Source organism: Moschus berezovskii, chromosome 10, assembly GCF_049115385.1.
Source record: "Moschus berezovskii isolate FMDL1 chromosome 10, NW_MosBer_1.0, whole genome shotgun sequence".
Lineage (NCBI taxonomy): Eukaryota > Metazoa > Chordata > Mammalia > Artiodactyla > Moschidae > Moschus > Moschus berezovskii.
The window spans coordinates 89,352,254-89,369,037 of record NC_142469.1 but is presented as its reverse complement, the minus strand read 5'-3'; the positions used below and the strand labels follow the sequence as shown (position 1 = coordinate 89,369,037).

General features: G+C 38.6%; 1 protein-coding gene across 10 annotated transcripts in view; it reads right to left on the bottom strand.

Annotated features, from left to right (window-relative positions):
• Positions 1-16,784, bottom strand: part of UTRN (utrophin) — a 567,941-nt gene that overhangs the window by 76,850 nt on the left and 474,307 nt on the right. For all 10 annotated transcript variants that reach the window (XM_055433618.2, XM_055433617.2, XM_055433621.2 and 7 more), the window contains 2 exons: positions 3,595-3,656; positions 1,888-1,962 (listed from right to left, as the gene is read on the bottom strand). In XM_055433618.2, the coding sequence (XP_055289593.2) occupies positions 1,888-1,962; positions 3,595-3,656 (137 nt within the window). The remainder of the gene's footprint in view (positions 1-1,887; positions 1,963-3,594; positions 3,657-16,784) is intronic.

Here is a 16,784-nt window from a genome sequence, read left to right as displayed (position 1 = left end):
AGGTTTTTTCAGTCCTTCAGATAGCTCTTCCACATGTAGCTTCTACCACATTAGTCACTCAGTTGGGTCCAACTCTTTGTGACCCATGGACTATATAGCTCGCCAGACTCCTCTGTTCATGGGATTTTCTAGGCAAAAATACTGGACTGCATTGCCACTCCCTTCTCCAGGAGATCTTCCCAACCCAGGGACTGAAACTACATCTCTTGCATATCCTGCATTGGCAGGTGGGTTCTTTACCAGCTGAGCCACCAGGGAAGCCCAAACATAGCTTAAGTGTTTCTTATTATAAAGTTTTGCCTTGCTATATTTTCTCAGAATTGTTCTACACATCTCTTTCCTCAACTCTCCTCACATAACCAGCTTAAACTGTACTTTTAATTTCTACTGACCTAGCAGATTTTGACCCTTAATATATCATTTCTAAGGGTAACCTGCAAAGCTTCCCTGAATGGCCTAGACATACAACAACTTAACAAAAGGTAGACACAAGAATATTTGGAATTATTCAAGTTATGCTGTTATAAACATAAAGGCACATGTCACTTTCCATATTAACTACCTGATAAGGCCTAAAAGTTCTCTGAGTAGACTCAATCATTAAACCTATAGAATAGAAGCTACAGATAGAATCCAGATAGCATGATCTATACTCTTGCAAAGCATTCATCAGTTCAGTTCCTGATGCTTAAATTTAGGTTACGGGAGAAGGAATAATCCTTTAGTAAAACTATCATGTGTGTGTGTTAGTCGCTCAGTTGCGGCTGACTCTTTGCAACCCCATGGATTGCAGCCCACCAGGCTTCTCTGTCCGTGACATTTTCCAGAGAAGGATACTGGAGTAGGTTGCCATTTCCTTCTCCAGGGGATCTTCCCAACCCAGGGATCGAACCAGGGTCTCCTGCACTGTAGGCAGATTCTTTACCAACTGAGCTAAAAGGGAAACCCAAAACTATCATAGATTACCATTATGAACATACTCTCTACAGGTTAAAGTTCATATTGATAATATTAAATGTCTCAAGACTCTGTGTTACATGAACACAGAGCTTTCAATGAACACAGAACTGTGCTGCTGGAGAAGACTCTTGAGAGCCCCTTGGACAGAAGGAGATCAAACCAGTCAATCCTAAAGGAAATCAACCCTGAATATTCATGGGAAGGACTGAAGCTGAAGCTCCAATACTTTGGCCACCTGCTGTGAAGAGCTGACTCACTGGAAAAGATCCTGATGCTGGTAAAGACTGAAGGCAAAAGAAGGGCGTGCAGAGGATGAGATCGTTAGATAGCATCACCGACTCAATGAACATGAATCTGAGCAAACTCTGGGAGATGGTGAAGGACAGGGAAGCCTTGTATGCTACAGTCCATGGGGTCACAAAGAGTCAGACAGGACTTAGTGACTGAACGACAACAATGGTCAATTTAAATTTGGATCAAGAATATAATTTTTCAGTATTTCTTTACTATATATAACTGCTCTGAATTAAACTGTTTTGAATGAAACAGTTTGGAATCCTACAGATGAATACAAAGTACTAAAAAGGCAATGATCTACTACTTCAATTCCTTGATTTAATCCTTTTAAATTGGGTGGCAGCATAATTTTTGAAAAAGCTTTTTATGTGACTCCTGTATTTTGGTTAATTTTGTTCTCCAACTGAGAATGGCATATGTTCATTTGTTTTACTACTGCATGCTTGCTGATGGGGCGAATAATAGAGCATTCACAGAAACACAGCCAACTCCTTGAGTGAGGTACACTGAAAATCAGATTAACTTGACAAACACATCACCCTCTTCATCTATCTTTGTCTTAAAAAAAAAAAAAACACAAGAAAGGCAATCCAAACAACAGAGTGATTAACTCTGGCAGAATAAACTCACGACACAGTGCTTTTTGGAGTCTTCGGATTTTGATGGCTGTACGGTAGGCAGAGAAACGTACGTTATTCAGGTCAGCTGAAATGGAAAATGGAACACATTAAAAAAGTGTGCTTAGGATTATTTAACTTACATTGAATGGCAAGAATATATCTGTTGACTTCAATGATGGAAAATTATGATGTCTTTTCACATAAAAACGTCTTTTCCCAAAATCCACAGCGTTTATAAGAAAATAATGAAATGTTCATTAGCACCATGGTGAGATACTTTCCAAAGCAATGCTATATGGATCTCAAGAAAGCGTTTTCAAACAGGAAAAGGAGGGGAATGAGGAAAGGGAAACATGGCCTGTTGACTTTCCGTGACTTAATAAATACATCACACCATAGGCTGCTTTCTCTACTGCTAAGAGGGATTCTCTTCCAGGGCATTTCCCCACAAGGACAATCAGTTTTCTGCCACCTAGGCTGTCCGTCTCACTACTCACAAAGCTAGTCTTATCTCTATGCTCCTTTTGTCCTGCTCTATTTGCTTCTTCTACCCTTTAATCAATCTGGTTAAAATTATACAATAATTAATATTCAAATCTTTAGAAATGATAGATTAAATCCAGTTAATAATACCATATTGTCTATTCAAAAGTAGCTAAATGAATAGGTCTTATAATTCTCATCACAAGAAAAAGAATTATGTAACTATGTCTGATGATGGATGTTAACTAGACTTATCATGGTAATCATTTTGCAATATATACAAATATCAAATCATTATGTTGTACACCTGAAACTAATGCAATGTTATATATTATCCTAATTTTAAAAACCTGAAAGATTTAGCATCAAGTTGAGACAAAAAGACACTGGAATTTCTTTGTCTCTTAAAGATAGAGTATCCATAAGAGAGATTAGCAGAGTTAGTCTCTAATTCTTAACATTGGTGTGCTCATTTTACAAACTAAAACAATCCAGTGGTTTGTCTTTTGCTTGTTCAACCTTTGCAACTGCCCTCACTCATCGAAGAGAAAGCTCACACAGAAGCCTGATGTATAGAGATAAATGGGGTGCCCCCTCCTTGCTGAAATGGAAGTGCAAATGAGAGCCTTGGGGTGCCACTCCCCTTCTCCACTGGCACTTTAGATCCCCTGTAAGAAAACCCTTTCAAAGCTACTGGAACGACCTAAGAGAAGCAGTAATAATCATCAGCTCACAGCCATATTCTACTAGAAATCTACAATGTTAGAATTCTCATCTCACATGTTCTCATGCATTTTTCTTAAAGTGAATTTAGCTTTTAATGACTACTTAGACAAAATGAAATTAGACAAGCTAATTTAATATTTACTAAGTAAACAGTGAGCAAGAAGTAAATATGAAGCAGTGGATTACAGGCTGCTGTACCCTGTTGTTTTTGTTTTCACACAAAGCTGAAGCTTAAGATGATACAATATGAGGGAGGTAAAAACCAACTATACTTCTTTTAAAATCAACATTCTTGAGTTCACGCTATTGTGAACCATACGGTCTCTTAAGAAATGTAAAATCTGTTTAGCATTGCCCTTAGAAATTCAACTGCTTTTACATGCCCGTGACATGGTCCTTTAAACATAATATGCCATGTAAGGAAAACTGGTGACTAGAGTCCATTTAAGAATATACAATTCTCAGTTGTTGAAGTCAATTAATTACTATTAACTAAAATAACACTCACCAAGGGATTGAAAGAGTTCAGTCATTTTAGGATGATCCCAACAGGTTGTCTGTGTTTGATGACTAGGAAAAGAAAATAATACATTTAAATAAAAGACTGTATAAAATAGTAATTGCCACAAAGAAAATAGGAAAACTTAGTTCTTATTCAAATTTTTAAGAATACATACAAAATTATCCCCTTGATGGATCATTTAGGCTTATTAATGTTTTGGCCAAAGAGCTTTGGGTTTTTCCAGTTATTATGTGGTCCAGTTATTATTGTTCTGGCCAAAAAGCTCATCTGGGTTTTTCTGTAACATCTTATGGAAACCTGAATGAACATTTTGGCCAACCCAATACTTAGTATATGAAACAACATTAGATTTTTGTTTGAGCAATCATATCATGACAGTATAGATGAATAAATATGCTTTATCTATTTCAAAAAGAATTGCAACTAAAGATTAAATCCTAGGTATAAAATGTGACTGTCACAGACCCTGGAGCCTCAGGCTTGAGGTAGCCAGACAGGTGTAGGCTCCAAAATAGCTCTACCTGTGTCCGACTGATGTAGATTCTCATTCAGAATAAATTCTCTGAGAGCAGAAGTGCTCTGAAGAGTCCCTTAACTTTAGGAGTCCTAATCAAATTTCCAAAGAGGGAAATGAGGAGAAATGTGACTAACATCTCCATCACACAACCCACTGAGTCTTCCTCTTCTTTAACCTCAAGTTTTTCCTTCTTCACTGTAAATGTGCCCTCTTCCCTTGATTGGATTCACTCAGACCTTACACCCTTAGAGTGTAAAGATTAGTACAAAGATTATCTTCAGTTGAAGACATCTGAGAGTCAACAAATGGAGAAAGAAGCTTTGTCAGAGCTTCCTTTATCACTTAAAGTAGTATCTTCTGGGAAACAAGGCTCTCCAAGAGAGTCTCTCCAAGAGAGTTTCAGGGCTATGAAAAAAAAACAGAAAAAAACACTCATACCTGCACAAACAAATATTATCACAGACATTCTTATCTTATGTTTGTTCTCCTCAAGAAACACGTGTGTTTCCTAAAGAAATCTACTGGGTCTTCTCACAGGAGCCTTTCTCTACCCAATTCTTTCCCCCTACTGCATTGGGTATGCTGCTGCTGCTGCTGCTAAGTCACTTCAGTCGTGTCCGACTCTGTGTGACCCCATAGACGGAAGCCCACCAGGCTCCCCCTTCCCTGGGATTCTCCAGGCAAGAACACTGGAGCGGGTTGCCATTTCCTTCTCCAATGTGTGAAAGTGGAAAGTGAAAAGTGAAAGTGAAGTCGCTTAGTCGTGTCCGACCCTTAGCGACCCCACGGTCTGCAGCCTACCAGGCTCCTCCATCCATGGGATTTTCTAGGCAACAGTACTGGAGTGGCTTGCCATTGCCTTCTCCGCATTGGGTATATAAGCCCTAAATTCCAACCACCTTTTTGAGTCACTCATCACTGTATGCAGATTGCATTCATAAGTAAACTCTTTTCTCCTGCAAATTTGTCCTTTGTCACCTTAATTCATAGGCCCTCAATAACCGAACCTAAGAAAGTGGAAAAAACGTTGTTTCTCTTCCCTGACACGCTCTTCATGAACATCTAGATTCTTCACTCCCCTTACCTATGCATTTCTCTTTTACCATTTTAATTTCATACTCTTCTTTCAGCTTCCTCCAGTTAGCCAATATTTTTTATAAGTATTGAACAATTTTTCTCATGATCCTTATCCTTTGCTTTAAAAGCAAGTTTTTGTACTTACTCTTTTTCAGTAACTTCCAAAACTAATTAGAAGTTTGGGGTAATAAGGTGAGGGTAACACAGATCAATGCAGTGCTTAAATTAGGTTCCTTCTTTGTGTGTATATGTGGTGAACAGCTCTTCAGTGGGTCAGTGGCCTTATTTAAAATAGTTTACTGTTCATTATCTAGGTCAGAATAGAGTAATAACATTTAATAGTTCTCAAATGACTTCTTAGATAACACTCAGTTCTTATAAAACTGTTTAGTAGGCTAAGTAAAACTGCACAGTACACAAGAGACAGTGATATTAAAATACTCATACAATCAAATGTCAGGAAAATTATTTTTAAAGCCTAAGTAATATATGAAGAAGTGAGGCATGTCACTGGAAAAAGAACATAATCAATGTTTTTGTACACAAGTAATAGAACTCTCAAATAACTCATACTTTACTTCGAAAAAACATTTCAAGTTTAGATTTGAAACTGGGTATGGAAAATCTCCTAGAAATTTCAAAATCTCAAACAAAATAACATATGTTCAATGTGAAGGTCTATCTTAGGAAGAGTTAGAAAGTTGTCTGACTACCTGGTTCCTGATACCAATGTGAAGGCAAATATCTCCAAATACTTTGTTACTAAACACCAACCAAATCATTCTACTCTTTGACTATCTAAATTATTCCAAAGACCATGGAAAAAGTACCAAAGTTATGTGCCCTGAGGTTTTTTTTTTACTGTTCATAGTGTGGCCTGTGCTGAATTGAAATGCAAAATCTCAGATTCCTAATTCGACTGAATCAGAATCTTCATCTCATCAAAATCTCAAGTGATTCATTAGCACATTCAGGAGAAGTACTGACCTAAAAGACTCCTAATACAAACGAAAGTAGAACATAAAAAGATACCTCCAAATTTTGCTAATAAAACATCTTCCTCCCTATTACCAATAAGAATTTTAAAAGAAAAGGGAAGAAAAAGAATTATAGAAGGATTTGCTGAAAATAGAGTGTAATCCAAAGAAATTCATCACAGGCTCCCAGTTTTTAAGAGAGCCTACTAGGATTCACTCGAGCTCTTGTCTCCTCCTTGGAGTAATTTCAATCCCCATGGCAACACTACTGCTTAGAGACAGACACCCTATCGTGAAGGACCAAACCAAGGCTCAAGAACCAAACTAAAACTATGAGTAATGCAGAGCCAAACTTTATACCTAAACAACAAACAGACACACACTTTCTCTAGAATCACAAGTGTGGTGCTTTGGCAAACAACGTCTATGGAACCACAAGGGAAAAATACCAGCAAGCAGTCAGAGAGAGGACTGAGAAATCTGTGAGAACACCCGCTTGCTAATGGCTCTTTACAGTGAAGCCACCACTAAGTGTTGAGGGAACACACACATTTGGCAAACAGATGGAGGGCGGGAAACGGCACCTCCCCTTGTGAATTCAATACCAGTTGATTCATTAGGCAGAACTGCCAACGCTGAAAATAAACACAGCCTCTGGTTACAAAAGTAAAACTGCAGCTTACCAAACAACAGTTTTTTAAAAAAAGTAGTAGATGCAATTGACTGTTGAATTTTCTTTCATTCTTTTTTCTTTTTTTTTAAGTGGAGGGAGGGTTTTAAAGCAAAATCCACAATCAATCCAAAGGCTCAAAGTATTTGAACAGCTGCAGATTGCTCAGTTCATCCTGCCAAAATGCTTCCAGTCCTCCCAGAGGAGGCAACCAAAACAGAATAAAAGTAGCATTTCCCACCCAAAATAACAACAGTTTAGGTTCTGGCCAATTTCAAATACGAAAGAGGAGTAGAACTTAATATTGTACAACTTGAAAAACTGTAAAATAAAATTCCAGTTTTGTTACTAAAAATCCTCTTTTTAAGAGGGAACCAACATAGGAATCTAAGAATAAATGAAAAATCAAAAAAATCCACCAAAGCAGCAATTAGGATTTAAGTCCAGATCATGTGAGGCTAACAACAGTGAGAATATGTGACACAAAACTAAGCAGGTGCCTAGCCTTCTCGCATCAGGGAAAACTATGAAGGCCTTTGATGTGGGCCAGAAATTAGTGAGTGATACACCTGTGTAGCTGTGATTATCTTTAAGCTATTTTAAACTCTACAAAATGAAGAAAACCGATAGTAATGCAAATGATTTTTTGTTCACAGAAATGCAAATTGTGTCCTCTTGAATGCAACTGATTATTGTCCTAATGGATGCTAACCAGTCTGTCAGCTTTGCATCCATTGTTAATTCATTTCAGCATGCCTTACTTAACTATAAAGACTAATATTTAGTATTCTCCTTGGAATCTGCTAGAACTTCTTATCCATTCCCTTATTATTTACTGAATGCTCTTTTTATATTTGTACAAGTTAAGATTTTCCATAGTTTAAATTTTATTTTATATATTTCAGTTTTTAAATTTTTAATTTTTAAATTGAGATACAATTTGTGGTGACTCAAGGATGAAAGAGCAGATAAAACCAAGGAGGTTCTTGGAAAAACCAGACCCTTACCATCCTTCCCTCCCACATATTGTTAACTATTAATGATTTCAGGTCTTCCTGAGCAGCATAACCTGTCTCCCCCCCTGCCCCAGAGGGAGAAGGTATTTGCCTGACTCTTCCCCCACCCAGTGTACATGCCTCATCCAACCAACAAATGACCTACAAGACCCCTATCCCACTCCTTGGACCCTGGGTATAAAAGTGGACTAAGGACCCCCAATGTCGGTTCTCCCTTGAGCTGGCCCAGTGTTCTACCAGCATCTCCCACTCTAACAAACTTTATTCTAACAAACTCTCTCATTCTATCTCATGTCTGGAAATTCTTTTCCAACCCACACCTGGACCAGGACACAACTGACATACAATATTGTGTAAATTTAAGGTGTAGAGCATGTTGGTTTGATATATTTGTATACTGCAATATGATTACCACTATAGCATTATCTAACACCACTATCACATCACACAATCATCATTTCCTTTTTCTGTGGTAAGAACATTTAAAGTCTAGTCTCAGCAACTTTCAAGTTTATCATAGAGTGAAAATGAAAATGAAGTTGCTCAGTCATGTCTGACTTTTTGTGACCCCATGGACTATAGCCTACCAGGCTCCTCCGTCCATGGAATTTTGCAGGCAAGAGTACTGGAGTGGGTTGCCATTTCCTTCTCCAGGGATCTTCCCAACCCAGGGATCGAACCTGGGTCTCCCGCATTGCAGGCACTTTACCAAGCCAGCTGGGAAGCCCTTATCATACAGTATCGGTGTTTATAAATCACTGTGTTGTGCATTAGATCTCCATTACCTAATTTTTAAAATCCTTCAAAACCTGGGACAGTCCTGGATTACACCTGCTGTCGCAAATAATTATTAAAGTGTCCCTGTATCCTTAAGTGTTCCAGTTGGGATAACATATGACTCTATATTTTATGGACTTTGATGAAATATTAAGCCAGTATGGTTAATAAGTGGCATATGCTTCTAGCAATTATTATTCATAATGTGTTCTCATAAGCCACAGAAAGGTAAATGTAAATAAGACTGTGCACCAATGAAGAGAAGACAGAAACTGTTGGGCCACAACCCTTGCCCAGTATATAATATAGTGAACCAATAGCAATTTACACATAACAACAATATGATACTGATTTCTAGGCAAAGACTGCTCTGGGGAAGATATCTGTTGAACCCATTTGTTCTCATTAGAGTGGTCTCATTTTTTTTCATTAAAAGATGATAAGATGGGATGCTGGATATTCAAAAACCGACAAACACTTTCTTGTTACTTATCTGTCTAATTTAATGCTTGAAACTGGATTTTGTAGGGTTTGCTATTTATCATTACATTCCAATTTGGGTTGGTGATGGACAGAGAGGCCTGTGTGCTGTGATTCATGGGGTTGCAAAGAGTCAGACATGACTGAATGACTGAACTGAACTGAACTGATAAGAGAAAAAGCTTCCCAAGTGGTGCAGTGGTAAAGAATTCACCTGCCAATGCAGGAGATGTAGGTTTGATTCCTGGGTTGGGAAGATCTCCTGGAAAAGGAAATGGCAGCCCACTCCAGTATTCAAAATTCTATGGATAGAGGAGCCTGGGGGGCTACAGTCCATGGGGTCACAAAAAGTCAGACATGACTAACTAAGCACATACATAAGAGAAAATAATTATAGGTGAGTTAGCTAATTAAACATATAAAAGTAAAATATAAATGTGTGTGAGAATATAATGCTCTGGCTTAGACAATCACAGAGAGAAATATTTTGTCTTTTCAGTACATGTGTACATGTGTGCTCAGTTGTGTCTGACTCCTTGCAACTCCAAGGACTGTAGCCTGCCAGGCTCCTTTATCTATGGAATTTCCCAGGCAAGAATACTGGAGTGGGTTGCCATTTCCCACTGCAGGGTATCTTCCCACCACAAAGATCAAACCTGTCCCTTGTGTCTCTTGCATTGGCAGGTAGATTCTTCACCATTGTGATACTTGGGAAGCCCAATTGCTATATACAGTAAAACTTAATACACTAGGTGAGGATATGTAACATTAAAGTAATGGCCTATTATTTGAATGTGCAATTTGTACCAAGTACTCTCCTAAACTCTTTCTATACATAAACTCAAAACCAAATAATAATTCTATGTTTGGTGCCACTATTACCCCCACTTTACAAATAAATGAACCTAGGAAAAACTTAGATAACTTGTTCAAGGTCACAGTTTGTAAACAGTAGAAAGGGAATTTGAACCCAGATGGTCTGATTTTAAGCCTGAGTTCTTAATATGGACATGTACTTGCACGATTGAGGTTTTAAAATATTTCTGATGAAGCTGTCTAAATTTGAGTCCGAGGTCCATCATTATAATCATTACAAACAACCTCATCTCCCTTGCTTCTCTCACTCCTGGCAAAACCCAAGCATGGATCAGCTCAATTACTTGCCTTCTCTGGACCAGAGCAGCTGTGCATGAATACAGCTGGAGAAAATCACTCAACAGTCTGATTTTACTTTAAATGTTTGACTTCAAACCTCAAATGTCCAAGTGCTGGCAAATGCACTACATTCCCTAATAAAGTGCTTCCCAGAGCCCAAGGCAACAATTACCACCACCATCTCACTCCCCAAACCCAAGTGAATTTCCCTGCCTGTCTTAGTACCATTTAACTAGATCTCACACTTTATTGAAAAAACTAAAAACCATCACGCTAGAATTTCATCTTCCCACCTCGAAATCAATAAGCTTCCCTCCATCTGCCTTATTGTCTGCTTTCCCCTTTTTAAAAATGAGGAGTGACCCCCTCCCCTATGAAAGGCCAATTCTTCCCAAAGATTTTTAAATAACTCTTGTGCTGATTATCAACTCCTCTCAATAAGACTAGGTTCAGAATGCAAATGTAGAAGGGTTGGCTACCCTTATTCTCAATCTCTCTCTCTCTCTCTCTCTCTCTCTCACACACACACACACACACACACTTACTCACAACCCTATCTTGAATCTGCATTTCCTGCCACCTCGGACCCCTTTTGTCTTCTTTACAGACAAAATTTTCATATGAATAGTCCACATCCTCCAGATTCATTCAGGACTTAAGTCACTTCTATTTGGATTTTAGCCTCACTACACCCAAACTGATCCTGTCAAAATTATCAAGCCGTTCCATGTTGTCAAGTGGAATGCCTGCTTTTCTGTCTTCAGCTCATTAGATCTCTCCTCATAAGCAAAGAGAAATAGAGTAAAGGCTTCAGAAGTTCTCCAGTGTAGTAGACGCTGAGAGATGCTATATAAAAAAGAGAATATCCAGAATGAAGTTGATGTAGGCAAAATGTATGCTATTTGAACACCTTCATCACAAATACAAGTTATATATAGGGATCAAGCAGAGCTCCCAGGTAATCAAATTTGCATTCAGGTGATAAAAGTATAAAGACTAAAACACATTTTGGCAACCTTATGTGATATCATTTATCTGAGTAATATCTTTTTAAAGATCTAAGAGGTGACATTTTGGAATTTATAATCCCCTCAATCTTCGTTTCATAATCCCCTCAATCTTGGTTTCATCATGCATGAATATATGAAGAATATGGAATACACCTATCGTAATGTTGATTCACACTTTGTGTGCATGCTTGTGTGTTTGTGTGTGCTTGTGTGTGTGACTAGGGTTGAGCAAACTGGGGCGGGGGGACAGGGCAGTAGCTAAGGATGCTGTGTGAGCATAAACATATTTGTTTCTCTGGTTATATCTAACTTTTTGAATCTTCACCAATACCTTCTAACATTCTCTAAGCTTTTAAAGGCATAAAATCCAGGATTATACTTTTGGAAACATAAGAACAAATCTAAGGGAAAACTTAAAGTGTAAATGTCAACATTTCAAGAAAAAAATCTTTCTGTTCAAAATCCAAATAAGATATATAATCCCATGGATATTGTACAACCATAAAAAATGCCATTTTTTGTCATGATAATGAAGACATAGTTGTAAACAATGGATAATCTCTTGGATTCAATTATAAAATGCTATTAAAAAGAAACAACAAACCCAAAATGGAGTCACTTGTGCTAAACTTACTACCTAACCCAAATGTAGTTTCACCCTCTCCCAGGAGTGAAGTAAACCATTAGTCTGAAATCTCCTGGTCAGCACTCGTGAGGGAATCTATATAAGAAGACTCTTACACTCCCTTCCCCATAAAATAAGAGGACCTGGCCTGAAACAATCCTTTCTTTTCTTTGGCTAATAACTTCCTTGTTATCAGTGCCTTCCTTTCCCTCTAGTTTCTATAAAAGTCTTCCATTTTGTACAGTTCCTTGAAGCTGCTTTCTGTTTACTAAATGGGATGCTGTCCAATTCATAAATTGTTGAATAAAGCCAATTAGATGTGTAAATTTAACTAGTTGAATTTTGTTTTTTAAAAGGCACTTAAAAGTTCTCTCACACATAGGAGTAGGCTCAAAGACACAGGAACGTAAAGAGCTATACAGAAGCAGAATCTACAGCACACCCCAAAATACATGTGTCAACACCCCACGCGTGGATGATGAAACAGTAAGACAAGGTTTGTTTGTGTGTGTTTAAGTAAAGCAGTAGGATTAATGACCAAAGTGGATGTGAGGGGAGATACAGGAGAGACAGTTGACACTTATCTTAAAGCAGTGGAAGACTAACTGCAAGAATAAACCACTTGACAAATACAAGAGAGCCTCCACTCTGGTAATATCTCCACTTTAGCCCAGAACTCAAAAGAAGCCCCGACCTCACCCAACTCTAACCTCCTGTCTCTTTAGGCCCTCAAACTAGGGAGAATCAGACCATCAGCCAACACATAACCAACAGAAGACCTATAGGTCATCCGTTGTGGCACTGGCCCTGCTGTGTACACCCCTGCCTGAGGGTGTTAACCCCAGGTTTATGTTCCTACCAGAGTTCAATTTATTGTTGTATCCTTTAAGTTTTGTTTTCATTTAGTTTTTTAAACAGAACTATTTTTTCTCTTTCACATTTATTTTTATTTTTTCAAAGATTTTTTTTTTTAATGTGGACCATTTTTAAAGTTTTTTTTTTTTTTTAATTTGTTACAATATGGCTTCTATTTTATGTTTTGGTTTTTTAGCCCTGAGGAATATGGCATCTTAGCTCCCAGGGACCCACACCCTCTGCATTGGGAGGCAAAGTCTTAACCACTGGACCACGAAGATAGTCCCATTTCACATATATCTTAAATGAGAAATTAATTTTAATTTTTACTATAGGGTTGTATTGAATCTTTTACTGTATCATTTCAGGTTATAATCAGTACAGAAAAAGATATTCTATTTATTTTGCAATTTATTTGATCATTATTACTTCTGTACCTTTGCTAATTGTAGTGACTATTTAAAAAATAGAATCATTACAAATTCAAGTTCAGATATCATTTTTTTTTCCTTCCCTTAATGATCCCTCAATTTAAGTCTGAATTTGGCAATAAGGAGTTCATGATCTGAGCCACAGTCAGCTCCTGGTCTTGTTTTTGCTAACTGTATACAGCTTCTCCATCTTTGGCTGCAAAGAATATAATCAATCTGATTTCGGTGTTGACCATCTGGTGATGTCCATGTGTAGAGTCTTCTCTTGTGTTGTTGGAGGAGGGTGTTTGCTATGACCAGTGCATTCTCTTGGCAAAAACTCTTATTAGCCTTTGCCCTGCTTCATTCCGTGCTCCAAGGCCAAATTTGCCTGTTACTCCAGGTGTTTCTTGACTTCCTACTTTTGCATTCCAGTCTCCTATAATGAAAAGGACATCTTTTTTGGGTGTTAGTTCTAAAAGGTCTTGTAGGTCTTCATAGAACCGTTCAACTTCGGCTTCTTCAGCGTTACTGGTTGGGGCATAGGCTTGGATTACTGTAATATTGAATGGTTTGCCTTGGAAACGAACAGAAATCATTCTCTCAATTTTAAGATTGCATCCAAGTACTGCATTTCGGACTCTTTTGTTGACCATGATGGCTACTCCATTTCTTCTAAGGGATTCCTGCCCACAGTAGTAGACATAATGGTCATCTGAGTTAAATTCACCCATTCCAGTCCATTTTAGTTCACTGATTCCTAGAATGTCTACATTCATTCTTGCCATCTCCTGTTTGACCACTTCCAATTTGCCTTGATTCATGGACCTAACATTCCAGGTTCCTATGCATCACCGACTCGACAGACATGAGTTTGAGTGAACTCCGGGAATTGGTGATGGACAGGGAGGCCTGGCGTGCTGTGATTCATGCGGTCGCAAAGAGTCAGACACGACTGAGTGACTGAACTGAACTGAACTGAATGATCCCTCAATGATCCTTCCTATGCTATACGGTAAGCCTTTATTAATTGCTTCCCTGACCCTAAAAATCAAAATGTACAGTATGACTGATGGTGCTGTTATAAATCAATGAAGCTGAGTAATCCAGAAGATTCCAAGCCAAAATTCCACTTCATGGTTATAATATCTCTGGAACCAGCAACATATGGATGAATGGCAGGAAAGATATCTTCTCAAGTCCTGAACTAGTCAATATATTTCTAAGACAACGTCAACTCCACCTAAATTATCTCAAAAAACTATTTACACTGGTAAGTACTCTGCTGCTGCTGCTGCTGCTAAGTCGCTTCAGTCGTGTCCAACTCTGTGAGACCCCACAGATGGCATCCCACCAGGCTCCCCCATCCCTGGGATTCTCCAGGCAAGACCACTGGAGTGGGTGGCTATTTCCTTCTCTGGTAAGTACTCTAGGAGTTGCCCATTTGGGGCTGCTGCAGAGCAGGCAGTCTGCTGCTTAGTTTCCAAGTAAGCTAAGGTACGCTCCTTTGTCTGAAGCTACCCCCAAGCCCAGGAGGTTAAGTGATCCCAAGGTACTTAATTCTCTCATAAAGCAAATTCATCCTTACCTCCTCATCAGCAGATTCAGCTCAGTGAGTTTTAAATATTTTATTTTCAATAAAAATAAAGTCACAGATCATTTCTTGAAAAGCAGACTCTCTAGGACATTCTCTTATATTTCTATTTCATTTATTTCTTTATCATTAAAACCAAAAACACAAGCCCCATTTCTGGAAAGAGACTCAAAGCATGTCCCAAGACTTCTCCACTTAAAATTCTGGAACCAAAAAGATACCCTTTCCCATCCTGATGAGGAGGAGACAGATGAGGGCTATTTTGGGAAGCCTTTCAGAGAGAACTGTATCTTTCATTGTTAGAAATATCTTTGTTGTGGATTTATTTTGCTTTGGGATGAGTTTCCTTAAACTTTAAAGAGAAAATGTTTTATGTTAATTTCTTTTTTGATGTTGTTATACCTTTGTTAGCTGTGATTTCCTGGTGAGGCTGGATATTTGAATTTTTCCATGCTGCCACTCCTCTCTCCTCTTATTAAGGGGAGAAATATTTCACCTACATCATCTAGGCAGGGTTCACAATTCCTCTAAAGAAATAAGCATTAATTCTCTCCTTTAGACTGTACATACATAATGAGACAAGTATATACAGTTTATGCAAATAAATTGCATGACTGCTATAAAGAACAACTACTTGCTCTCCAAGATTTCATTTACAACTATAAACTTCATCTTTTTTCCTAGGAATTGATGAATTAGGGCAGCAGAGGGTGCCCTTGGGAGGCAAGAAAGGGGTCCAAAGCAGTATTGCAGGATTACCCATAATGAACACAAGGATGGAAAAGGAAAATATAAAAGAGACGTAATAAATGGAGGGAAATCTTGATTTAGACCTATTCATAAGGAGGCTTTAGAAAAGGCAGAGACTGCAAGGTAGTGGTATTTGTAGCTGAAGATTCATTTATTCTGGTGAATACATTGTAAGATTGAGGAATGTCAGCTGTAGGGAAGGTGACAGGTATTATCTACATAATCAGAGATGACTAAAGTCTTCATGTTAAAGCTGGGTGTGTGTGACTGCATTAGAAAGAATTAAACTTTGCACTTCAGATTCTAATGGGGAAAATAAAGCTATAGAACTGAGCTGTGAGCTTGAAGCTGTCATAAAAAGCAGAATCATCACCTGTACTAAGACTAGGGCTTTCTGAAAAGTCACACACGTGGGGTTTAGAGAAGTCACTGCGGAGAGAGAGAGGAAAGCTCTATTTCCTAACTACCCCTTGTGAAATTCTATGAACCAGGATGGCTTACTTAACAAGCTGAATAAGGTAGAGCAGCAGCTATGCTAAAAGCCCCAGGGGACCTACAAGCCAGCTTTGCTGGCCAAGCTCCTCACAGATGGAAATCTCCCCAGTGTCAGAAACCTCCAGACCCTGTGCATGAGAAAAAGCAGAGGAGGGCCAGGCAGTCTTCTCCCCACCACCTCTGAACTGTCACCATCCCACTGGCAGGACTGTGGCGAACAACATTCACTATCTACAGAAGAGCACCTTAGTCCATCGTCAGACCACAGTGTGAACTTTCCTTAATCAAATCTTGTTGCTGTGTCATGTTCAACTCTTTTGCAACCCCATGGACTGTAGCCTTCCAAGCTCCTCTGTCTGTGGGATTTCCCAGGCAAGAATACTGGAGGGGGTTGCCATTTCCTTCTCTAAGAGATCTTCATGACCCAGGGGTTGAGCTTAGGTGATACAAGCTCAATCGACACGGATTCCTTGCCACTGAGCCCCTAGGGAAGCCCTAATCATACATCAGGCCTACAGAAAATAGTTTATAGAGAATCCTATGGAAAAGGCAAAGTGCAGCATGGAAGAAAGCAAGGCCTTGTGCTAAGACAGCCCTGAACTTCACTGTTGACACAAAGCAGGTGCATATTAGATGGTAACCAGTCTACACCATGAAAGAAAGGAGGTTTGCTCCTAATTTCTCCACTTGACTGCATTCCCTAAATATAATCTTTCATCCCACCCCAATTTTCCGTGGACTAAAAATTTCTGTTCTCTACCTCTTCT